This window comes from Topomyia yanbarensis, chromosome 3 (assembly GCF_030247195.1).
Source record: "Topomyia yanbarensis strain Yona2022 chromosome 3, ASM3024719v1, whole genome shotgun sequence".
Lineage (NCBI taxonomy): Eukaryota > Metazoa > Arthropoda > Insecta > Diptera > Culicidae > Topomyia > Topomyia yanbarensis.
In genome coordinates, this window is record NC_080672.1 from 33,451,504 (window position 1) to 33,463,533 (window position 12,030).

Sequence of the window (12,030 nt, forward strand, 5' to 3'; positions counted from 1 at the left end):
TTCGGTCAAATTATAGTTACTATATTCATAGTTAGGTGGAGACACTGAGCGGAGCCAATTGAACATGTGAAATACCGGAGCTAATCGAGCATGACGTCACATAACATGTTCTCTTTGGATGTATATGGAACAGGTATTGTGATTATGGTCATAACTATATTTCTCTTATCTTGTGTTATCGAGTGTAGAGAAACGAAAAGAACCAATTTTTTCTGTAACAAAAAGAAATATTCGCACAAGTATGAAATCATATCATCATATCTTCGAAATGGTTTCTCTATTCATGCATGTAAAGTTCTTACACACAGAAAAAAAATATTGGTAAAAGTAAGAGTGTTCCGCTCTTAGCAAAAAACAACCTACGCTAACTATTAGGTTGAAAGTAAAACTTTTAAATTAATCAAGAATAATAATCAAAGTAAAAGTTTTCCTTTTAAGCAAATGAAGAATAGTACTCAAAACAAAAGTTTTATTTTTAAATAAAGAGTATGCGTTGGTTGTTTTTGCTAAGAGTGAAAAACTCTTATTTTTACCAACATTTTTTTTCTGTGTGTACGACTACAATGAAATTATAAGGCTAGAGCTTGAACATTTACATATGATGCCAGTGTTTTTTTTCCTAAAACAAGATCTGCTAGTTTTCCGGCTTTTGTGTCCGCCTAACTCTTAATATAGTAAATCTACATTTTACATGATACGTCAGGCTTTCGTCACCGATACAGAGCGTTAACGGAACTTAAAAATTAGTTACATGCAGTTGAATGTAGCATCTCACACACAACATCAACGGCATGGAACGTTTTGACCAGCCCTCCCGCAGCTTGACGTTTAGCCCAAGTTGCATGAAACCACCGTGTTTAGAATGCCGTCCAGGAATTGTGATACTGCAAGTTTTCCACGCGAGAAAATAATTCCGTGACGTCTTTTACGAACTTTTTTTTATTTGCATTCGGACGATATAATTAAGATAATAATTTCAAAACAGCGTAATAATTTAATGTAAACGCAAACAAGTTAATTCGTCATTTTGTTGTTTCATAAAATGATGACAAATAGTGCCGAATGTAAAATGCAAAATGCATGGTTTGATTTGAGTGCCTTCTAGTGTCCAATATCTTTCGCATATAACAGTTCTCGAAAGTTCGTCGATAATCCTTAAATACATTTAGTTTTGAGATTGTCATTTTTTACTTTACATTTAACAAAGCCGGGATTGGCGTAATTTGCTTATTTTTGACAGCATATCATCTAACTATCCTATCAGGTGTAACATTTACGGTGCAAAGATTACCATGAATTTCAGGAGTGATTGATCGCTTTACAGATGAATTATTTTTATAAAACAAAAACACCAAACCCCTAAAATATCTTCAAAAATGAATTATCGAAATTTAAAAAAATCTGGATGAGAAAATGTTCACTGTAAACAAATTTACGCTTTTTTTTAGAAATTGGTCTTAAATAAAGATTGATCCGCAATTTTAGACCCACAGACCCAAAAAAGTGGTTTCAACGATTTGTATAGGAGCTGTCAAGTTGGTTTTGACGTACGGAACATGTGAATGAGGTTCTTTTTGAGGTTCTCAAGGCCTAATACTCACTAATAATATTATTGTACACATGCATACACCTTATGCAGATTATCTTGAATCTGTTTTGCGTTTGTCAAATCTGCCACTCTTCTTATTCTTATCCGGACACGCTCTTCTTCCCTTTGGGGCAGACCCCCGGTTGAATGCGTTTCTCGTGTATCATGCAAAATACGTAGTGTTATATAGCGATACTTTCCGAGCCCCAGCTTGACTGCTCAGCCAAAAAGGGCAAGTTGATGACTAACGCCCCCTATTTGCCAACTCGTTCCACATTTGTTGGTTAAATGAAGTGCACTAGACAAACAAAATACAAGCGAGAAAACGCCAATTGTCTAAAAAAAAAACAATTTTAAGCTTAAGCCAAACATGAGCCGCCATGTTTTTTTGGTTGGAGACGAACCACTGCGACCAGTATTTAGATCTATCGTGGTGACCACCATGTTAGAAAAACGCGAAAAACAACCAAGTCCATTTCAGCCGCCAGAAAATTTGTCTAAGTATTGAAATTGCCTTTAAATCGCATTCGCAAATTGCATTTGTTCCTACACTGAAAATAATCGACACGATAAAACCATATGCAATTAAACCACAGACTAGCAGAACAGCATTTCATATGGTGTTTCAAATTAATTTCAAACAAATTCCACGTGAATACGACATATTTACCTATTGAATGTTCATTGCCATGCTATTGAGTCGTAAAATATGAACTTTCCACATGACTTTCGAATTAAAAACATGTAGTGCATTTCTACATGTAATATAATTGATTTCACCTAGGATTTCACCAATTCTTCTGCCAATGAAATCTATACGCAAAACAACGAGATATTCACATGTAATTCATTTGGAAAATGTAGTCAATGGTATGTCTTATGATTTTGATGTGCTTTTCACACCTTGTTCGCATGAATTTCATTTGCAAACCATATTTCCCACGCTCGAATGGATATGCAAGTGGCAACCGTGTGCATTTCATGTGTTTGTGGATTGAAATAATCCAATAGATTTCTACTAAAAAAAAAACTCTAGAAAGAGAACAGCGGAGACTCCATTTTGGATCGATTGGATTCGTGTTTAGCTGTCAAAAAACGAATCCAATCGAACATTGCCTATCCTTATAACATTGGACGTGTTGCCATACAATGCCGGGGCATACGTTACCAAAAATGCTGTTTTTCTCTCCGCAGTTCTCTTACTAGAGTTTTTCTAATTCCTACATCATGTTAACGTGTTAAGTTTTTTCAGTATAGGGGCAATTAGCAAAGGCGAGTTGAGTCAAACTGTTTAAATCACCTGACCATGTTTGTCCGCATGTTTTGACCGGGTGGAATGACATTTGGTGTGCTCTTTGTTTACTTGGCTGATCATCTGTTCTTTAGAAAACCTGTGAACAGCTGATCACCAAGAGTAAACAAAGAGCGCAGCAAATGTCATTCCGTTCCAGCAGGGGCTCGGAAAGTACCGCTACACTGAGAAACAAAAATATGCATAGTTAGCATACTTTCTATTCCTGTCTCTTTTTTTCTGCTGTGATTTTTATGCATTTTCATGCATAAACTTCTAATAAGCATTCAATGAGTGGATAGACCGAATATGTCCAATGCATAAAATTTACAGCAGAAGAAACGAGAGGCAGATAGAAAAGTATGCTATCGATGCATAAATAAAATTCAGCGTGTATGTAACGCAGCGTGTACTGCTTCATACGGTGACGGAAAACTCGTGTATATCGCACTCAGGGTGGCCAGACCTACAGATTTATCTGTAGTCCTACCGATTTTGGTCTTCCCTACCGATTCACAGACGACCAAGGCAAAACTACCGATATTTTGTTATTCCTACCGAAAACTACCGATTTTTATTGATATTTGACGCATCCTACTCAACATTCATTTTTTGGGTTGGATTTGGTCTGAGATCTGTGTTGTCAGTATTTTACAATTCTACACGCAGAAAAATGTATTGTAGGTACAACAATATTCTGGTTCAAGTTCAACAATAATTATTATTATGTCAGAGCTAATAGTATATGTTGTTTGAATCAATCCCTAATATTGTTATTTTTACAATAACATCCGCGTTTGACGTTTCTTGATTAAAACCACATTTTTGGTTGAATCAAAAATATTATTATCGAAACGATCATTATTATGACATTGTTTTAATGACGTATACACGATATGCTCTACAATACATTATTGTTGAAATAACATTATAATAAAATTAAAATATGTGCTTTGCCCATTTATACTTATTTATTTTTCATATGTAAAGCTTATATTATTTAGCATTTTAGCTTTATTTTAAAATAAGTACAAAATTTATTTACTTATGTTGCGGCATTTTCCGAAACCCATAGAATCGAGTTAAAACAAGGGGCAGCTTCTTCATTTTTCGCTAACGAACTTAAGTAGCTGGAGATTGCGCTGAAAGTTTAAAATGTTGCATTGAATATATTAAAAAATAAGTGTTAAACTTACGGTTGACTGATTCGTGCTAGCAAATGAACATTATTAATTATTAATTCACATCACAACATTTCTCCTAAAGCTACTTCAATCTGAATAAAACAAAAATATAATACACGCTGATTTGTTACCACGTAAGATCAAAATAAAATCAAATATAGTTGAAATAACAATAATATTGTTAATTTAACAATAAAATGATATGTATTCAATAAACTAATTTATTGATCCAACGATAGAATGTCGATCGGAATCAAAAGTGAAAATTGTTGGTTTAATCGTGCGAAATTTCACTGCGTGTAATACACGCTGATTTGTTACCACGTAAGATCAAAATAAAATCAAATATAGTTGAAATAACAATAATACTGTTAATTTAACAATAAAATGATATGTATTCAATAAACTAATTTATTGATCCAACGATAGAATGTCGAACGGAATCAAAAGTGAAAATTGTTGGTTTAATCGTGCGAAATTTCGCTGCGTGTATGTCAATACTATGTTTTTGGGACAACAACCCGGCCTACCGATAAACGACTCAGTTTCAGGTTCAAGCCAAAGAGAATAGTGAAAGAGACGCAGAGTGAAAATCAGTCAAAACGGCAACACTCCCTTTACGATTATTTCAACACTAGAATTTGGCAACCGTTTCCAAAGGCAGCACTTTAAATGACTCCTATTATATTTTGAAAACAAACCTTTTGTCGATCGTTGAATTTGTTTATCAAACGATGTGCATTTCGAAACAAAGAGATGAAATAATTCTAAAACTTGTTTTTACTCATACATAGACTCTAGAATGCACCTTACAATCACGATTGCACTAAATTCTGACGAAAATTCAAATTTTTTTTTGATAGATTTACAATACTTATCTCCTCCAACTCAGGCATGAGTAATGTTTATTTACATTGCACGATTGATCTGCTCAATAAGGTATTTTTGGCTTCACACTATTCGTCTCTTTTCCTATTCTCTTTGGTTCAAGCGAAATCGCCATTAGTGACCCTACCGTATAGTTGCTATATTCATAATTAGGCGGAGACACTGAGCGGAGCCAATTGAACATGTCAAATGGCGGAGCCAATCGAGCATGACGTCACATAACATGTTCTCTTTGGATGTATATGGAAAAGATATTGTGATTATGGTCATAATTTTTATTTAGTGTAGAGAAACAAAAAGAACAAGATTTTTTTTTAACACAAAGACATATTCGCACAAGTATGAAATCATATCATCAGAGAATTGGTTTTCCATTCGTATATGTCAAGTTCTTACTCACGACGACAATGAAATCATTAAGCTAGAGCTTGAACATTTGCATGGGTTGCCAGTGTTTTCTTTCTGCAATAAGAGCTGCCAGTTTTCCGGCTTTTGTGTCCGCCTAACTCTATATATAGGAACTCTACCCTACCGATGTTAAGGAATTCTATCTGGCCACCCTGATCGCACTTTATACAAGGTTAAATAAAACAACCTGCAGAATAAGTTCTTTTAACTTACTTTTGAGTTGAGCGTCGCTTTCGCACTTATTAGTGTGTCAAAATCAAAAAGAGAGATTCGACTCAGTCGAGGTCTTCCGTGGAGGAAGGTACTCTTGAGTTGTTTGAGGTGAACTCAAAATTAGGTAAATTCAACTTAAATTTGAGTATAAAAAACCTATCAATGAGTTGTAATTTTTGCCGTGGTTAAATGGAAACTACCCAGTAAACGAAATGGCGGACAGGCAGGTTAAACTAGATGCTGGCGATCGGTAGGCTATTGAAACGTTGTTCTAGGCTATCCGCCGTAACTTGCCGTTTACTGTAAAAGTAGTGTGGGTACCTTCAACACGGTTTACCTAGAGTTCCTATATATAGAGTTAGGCGGACACAAAAGCCGGAAAACTGGCAGCTCTTATTGCAGGAAGAAAACACTGGCAACCCATGCCAATGTTCAAGCTCTAGCTTAATGATTTCATTGTCGTCGTGAGTAAGAACTTGACATATACGAATGGAAAACCAATTCGAAGATCTGATGATATGATTTCATACTTGTGCGAATATGTCTTTGCGTTAAAAAAAAAATCTTGTTCTTTTTGTTTCTCTTCACTAAATAAAAATTATGACCATAATCACAATATCTTTTCCATATACATCCAAAGAGAACATGTTATGTGACGTCATGCTCGATTGGCTCCGCCATTTGACATGTTCAATTGGCTCCGCTCAGTGTCTCCGCCTAACTATGAATATAGCAACTATAGGTTTACCTAATTTTAAGTTCCCCCCTAGGATAGGATCCGCCAGCTCTGTCCTCTGTTTTTGAACCATTTCTGAACCAGCTCGTGATTGGACGAAAGTGACATTGGCAAACGTTCGGCTTGGAAACTAAAAGTACTAAAGGGCTGCTTGGAAGTGTTGTCGTATTGTGATATAAAACGTAAAACGACGTTTGTTTACTGTGTTGTTGTTTTTTTTTGTTTTCTCGAGATACCGCTTTCTTTCCATAACGTCCGTCTGTAATTATGAAGTGCAAGGCATTTTCTGGCAGACGAATTCAAACATATTAACCAGAACTGAAGTTCTACAGGTTTCCGAGAGATCCGGTAGAGTTCTACAGGTTTCCGAGAGATTTCGTCGAGTTGTTGCTATATAGGATACACACGAGTGCGGTCGAAACAAAAACAAACGTCAAAATGTTTTCTCACTCGCACTGATGCAAACTAGATGGGCGCGTAATTCAACGCACGGCCCGGTAGCGCATGGCTGAAAAGTCGCAATGTGGATTTAAGAAAAGATTCGCAATATTTTGAGGCAAACCGTGAGAAAGTTATCCTGGAAATCGCTTGTTGTTCTTCTTTTAGTATTATCGATACAGTTGAATTTTACAGTTTTCAACTGCATCAATCATCGTTGTAAATAGGAGAGTGTTATTTTCTACTGCTGTTTTCTCCGAAAAAATCACATGAAGTACTGGAACAAACCTAAACACCTATACAAACTAAACAAAAATTAAGCCTTGCAAAAAAGTAGTTTTAGAATATTTAAACTAAATGCGAACAGAGAAGATTGATCTTGTGAATGAGGTTGCTCGACTCAGAAAGCAACTTACAAAAATGAGCATGGAAATATTTTTCGTAATGGCCAACAACAAATATCTATTATTTTGCTTTGCTGTATTCCGATGGAAGACCCGTAATGATCATTTAAATGCGGATATAAAGACTAAATCATTGATTTTTCCCGGAGCGTGAAATTGATACATAATATAGAATATTTTAATCAGAACAATTTAAGTTTTGGACACGACTGTAACAAAACAAATATTTTGGCAACATTGGTCGAGTGGGGGTATGTCGTTTTCAGCAGGGACCCTCTAAGAACGGTTGGTTTCAAAATCGTCCAATGAAGGACATTCGTTGGACCAATTTTGACATCGTCCAAATAACCGTCCAACGAACGTCCATCGTTGGACCCGTGTTGAACGATTTTGAAACAATTTTTTGGACGTCTCAGTGGGGATTAGCAAAATATAAGAAGAAGCCAGCTGGCGGATCCTATCCTACCCAGTAAAGTTCAGCCGGAAATGAACTGGAATTCTGGCTGGTTCCGATTCTAACTAGAATCGGTTGTGTCACTGGAGCCGGAATACGAACTGGAACCAGCCAGAATTCCGGTTCATTTCCGGCTGAGCTTAACTGGGTAGGTTCCCCCACGATACCACGAGATTGAGTCAAAGGAACTCAATTTTAGGTAGTTTTTCGTTTCCGTGTACCGTGAATCTGAGTCGTCCATTTCGTTTTGAATAGTTGATCTGCGAGGTGTGAGAAGTGTTGTAATTGCTGAAAATATTAACTTTGAGTCAGAAAGGTTTAGTACAAATAAAAACGCTGAATAAAATGTAGTTTCAACGACTTGAGAGATTTTGATTAAATAATCAGAATCTGGGATTTTGAATACAATTCATAATGATGATTGGCCTTGTGCCACGTGTTTTTCGGACTCTGGTAAGTTCTTTTGCTTCTATTCTTAATGCTTGTAGCTCCGGAGCAAAAAACTATCCTTTTTACTCCGTTTTGCTGTTTTTTTACACCACGAGAAGAGAATTTTTTAATTATTGTAGATTTAATCTGAGTACGTCTTGTTATTTGCAGAAAGGATGTTTTCGGCGATGTAATATCCGCATGTAATTGGATGAATTACTAGGAGGCAATGGCCAGAATGGAGAAGCTGCCAATTTATTCACATCTGGTAAATAATTTTTTTTGTTTAATTTTCAATCACAATTGAAGTTATGATGATAACATCCTTATCAAATTTATGAAGCAAAGTGATTCAAAATTTCTATGCACCACTATCTGAAAATTGCATGAAAGCGTAGCAGCTCCATTTGTGATATCTTCCAAAAATAACATTATTCTCTTTTTTTGCAGATGTGAATGTTGAACATATACCATTTCGAAGACCCTACAATTAAACGGTAAGTTACTAAAATTTTGCCAAATTCAGAATTCAAATAACTGATATAAACTACCATATGATGATAAAATTCCTTTGAATAAATGAACCTAATGATTAATCCTTGTTTATGCACCACTATCTGAGTTATAATGTTAGCTTTGAATATTATTTAACCATGTTTATATTCAAACTAAGTGCTCGTTTACATTTCAGATCGAATGTCATGCAAGATGGGAACAGTATCATAGCAGGTAAATCAAATCCAAATCATATTATTAAATTGTGATAATTTCTAGCGGCTCTTACACGACACAATCCTATTGTTAATACGTTTCATGGTGTAATGACAATCGGATTGACGATATGCTTTCAGATGAGATTGACTTACTGATATAATAATCAATAATTAAAAATATTGTTAGTGTTTGTACCGCTATTAAATGATGATAAATATCCTTAAAATATTATGAAATTTAAAATGATTTGACATTTTGCACCACTATCTGAAGTTAGATAATTAAATAGCATGCTTGTTTCATGAAAGGTTTTGTTACTAAAATTATTTTCTTTTCTAGATATTTGACCTTCATACATCAGGGCGGCATCGACAATAGACTTCTTCGCTTCTGTTTGGCTTGTTTGTGAAACAAAGCCCAAAATGGCACAGCATATAAAGCTATATTGCCAGTTAATTTTCGTTTATAGTCCAATGGACTTTACTTTTTGTGACTAACCGACGATAAACTCGCAGCGCCACAAAATTGGTCCACCACAGCACGAGTAATTCGCCCAATCAAGGTGAAAAAAGCGAATTATCTAGCACTCGGTGAAAACCAACATGTCGACACGTTGAAATTTTCACCGGAAGTGACCTTCATACATCAGGGCGGCATCGACAATAGATGACTTTTTTCGCCATCGAAAATGTAGAAAAAATAACAAATAGGAAATAATACAATGTTTGTTAACATAAACAAGTTTATTTTATATCCAACATGTCTTATTCCGAAAAATAATTCTCATCCTCCAGTCCTTCCGGCATGTAGCACAAACCCGACTGATCTTTGTGCAATAGATTGTACCCGGTGCCGTAGTTCAAATCTTTCATCAGTTTCGTGGTGGCGTTCCGCAAGTGTAACGGCACTCCTGGCATCGGTCCTTTCTGCTCTTTGATGGCCGCTTTGCACCGGTTGAACGCGTTGTACACCTCGCGACTTTTGGGAGCTCTTGCCAAATAAACGGCACAGTGAGCGATGATGCAATCCGCTTCCGGCATCCCGACAGCTTGAACCGCAGCTAGTGTAGATGTGGCCACCGTTAAGGCATTTGTGTCGGCCACACCTATGTCTTCGCTTGCCATTCGAATCATCCGACGGACCAGGTACCGTGGATCTTCACCGGAAGTGAGCATCCGAGTGCACCAGTAGAGGGCTGCGTTATCGTCCGATGCGCGGACCGATTTGTGCAGGGCCGATATCAACTCGTAGTGTTGATCTCCTTTGCGATCGTAAAGGAGATGAGATTTCTACAAAGAAATGATGTCATTGGATTTGAATTGAGATAAGTAATTCCTACGGTTACCTTAAGTCCTTCCTTGATTTCGTCAAGCGAAATAAGTTTAAGGTCGGCACCCTCCTCCTTCTGCCGAGTAGCTACAGTATTCAATGCCAACTGAAGGCTGTTCAACCCGATGCGAGCATCTCCGTCGCAAACTTCAGCCAACCATCGAATGCTCTCCGAACTGATCATCATTCTACAAACGAAACAATTACTGAAAACAAGTTGCCGAAACAAATTCAAATTTCCAACGTACCTAGGTACAAACGGCAGTTTGCTAATATCGGGATGCTCATTATTGTTTTCAAACATCACAGTTTCATACTCTGGTAGAGCTCTCTGCAAAATTTTTATCATCCCATCGACACCCAGCTTCTCTAGCACAATAACCTGACAGCGACTTAGTAAAGCTGAGTTAAGACTGAACGACGGATTCTCTGTTGTGGCCCCAATCAGCGTGACCGTTCCGCTTTCCACATGAGGCAGAAAGATGTCCTGTTGTAATTTATTAAATCTGTGGATTTCGTCCATGAACAGGATTGTTCTTCGTTTGAATTTCATCTCATTTTTAGCCACTTTAACGGCTTCTTTCACGTCATTCACGCCGCTCATCGTAGCCGACAGTTTAACGAATCGCATGTTTTCACTTTTTTTACAATGAGCCGCGATAATGTGGGCCATTGTTGTTTTGCCACATCCTGGTGGACCCCAGAATATCATACTCGGGATAATGTTGTTCTGGAATAGTGTCCTTAATACGGTGTTCTTTCCAATGATATGCTCTTGACCAACGTAATCCTTGAGGTCATCTGGTCTCATCTTTTCTGCCAACGGGACACTGGAAACTTCCTTAACAATCTTTGCCGTTTTCTGCTGCGTGGAATCCAAATCCTTTTTTTCAGTTTGGCCATCATCGTCGGACAGATCAATAACCTGTTTTTCCATATCTTCAACGCTTTTTGAATCTCGATCGCCTTTCTTTCGCTTGGAAGCAATCGAGGGTGACTTTTCGAAAATACTAAAGCTCCGCTTTGCATCTCGAGACACACTTTGGTTCTGATCGTTCTTTTGTCCCTTACTTGAAGTTGCTTCTGAAGAGCTACAATCCGTTGAGCTTAGGAACAAACATCGATCGACGTGATTTTCGATTTCGTCCATGGAAAACAGTTTGTCACATACCGGACAAGCCGAACGCAAACAGGAAGTCGATGGTTGTGGGTCGTCACACATTTTCGAGATGTAACAACTAAAAAAACCGAAAATCTACAGAAATATCACGATAAACGCTTCAAAACGTGACTGACTCATCCTTTTTTTGCGCTGTGGTGTAGATTGTTTATAAACATTTGCGCGCTGTCACGCATCATGTGGCCTGTCGGAAAGTCGAACAGTATTCAGTGACCGGGAACGTTTTGGCCACAGTTTATAGCAATATCAGAAATTAAACCGGCGGTTGTCACGGTAATGATGGACACGTCTATCGACACCAGGACACATATTAGTGAACTCGAGTGATTCGTAGTTATACTGCCTAAGCTCGACCCTCATTAACAAAAGACAACGATTAAGCCCGTACGATATTAAGCCTGTTCTAATGACCCTGCCACTTCTAGTTTTCCGATCTGTTTACTTCACATCCTTGCTCTCACTTGAGTACTATGGCTCTAATTTTCATAACTTTCCCTACCCAGTAATCTCTAGCGAATTGAATGTCTAAAACTTATAATCTTCTTCAGTGTTTGATACAAACACTGAAGAAAATTACAAGTAGTAATCGAAATACAAGTTATCTGTTAAACAGTGAAGTGCAAGTGCATTTAACCACAGAGAACAGACATCCATGATCGAACAAAAATATTTAAAAAACGTGTGTAAACATTTGAATTAATATACGATAAACACTAGCGCCGCCACACCAATCTATCCCAACTATCCGTCAAATTCATTCCGGAACCGGTTCGA

The 12,030-nt window shown here is 37.1% G+C and overlaps 1 protein-coding gene and 1 long non-coding RNA gene across 2 annotated transcripts; one reads left to right on the plus strand and one right to left on the minus strand.

Annotated features, from left to right (window-relative positions):
- Nucleotides 1–7,844: 7,844 nt before the first annotated feature.
- LOC131691516 (uncharacterized) lies at nt 7,845–9,488 on the plus strand. The gene is made up of 5 exons (XR_009305787.1): nt 7,845–8,057; nt 8,205–8,301; nt 8,484–8,530; nt 8,725–8,762; nt 9,087–9,488. It is a non-coding gene; the product is annotated as an uncharacterized LOC131691516 (long non-coding RNA).
- On the minus strand, nt 9,472–11,476 carry LOC131691515 (ATPase WRNIP1-like). The gene is made up of 4 exons (XM_058978001.1): nt 11,373–11,476; nt 10,325–11,314; nt 10,093–10,264; nt 9,472–10,036 (listed from the first exon to the last, which is right to left on the minus strand). Exons 2-4 carry the CDS (start codon nt 11,296–11,298, stop codon nt 9,512–9,514), a joined length of 1,671 nt encoding a protein of 556 aa, XP_058833984.1. The 5' UTR covers nt 11,299–11,314; nt 11,373–11,476; the 3' UTR covers nt 9,472–9,511.
- Nucleotides 11,477–12,030: the final 554 nt, after the last annotated feature.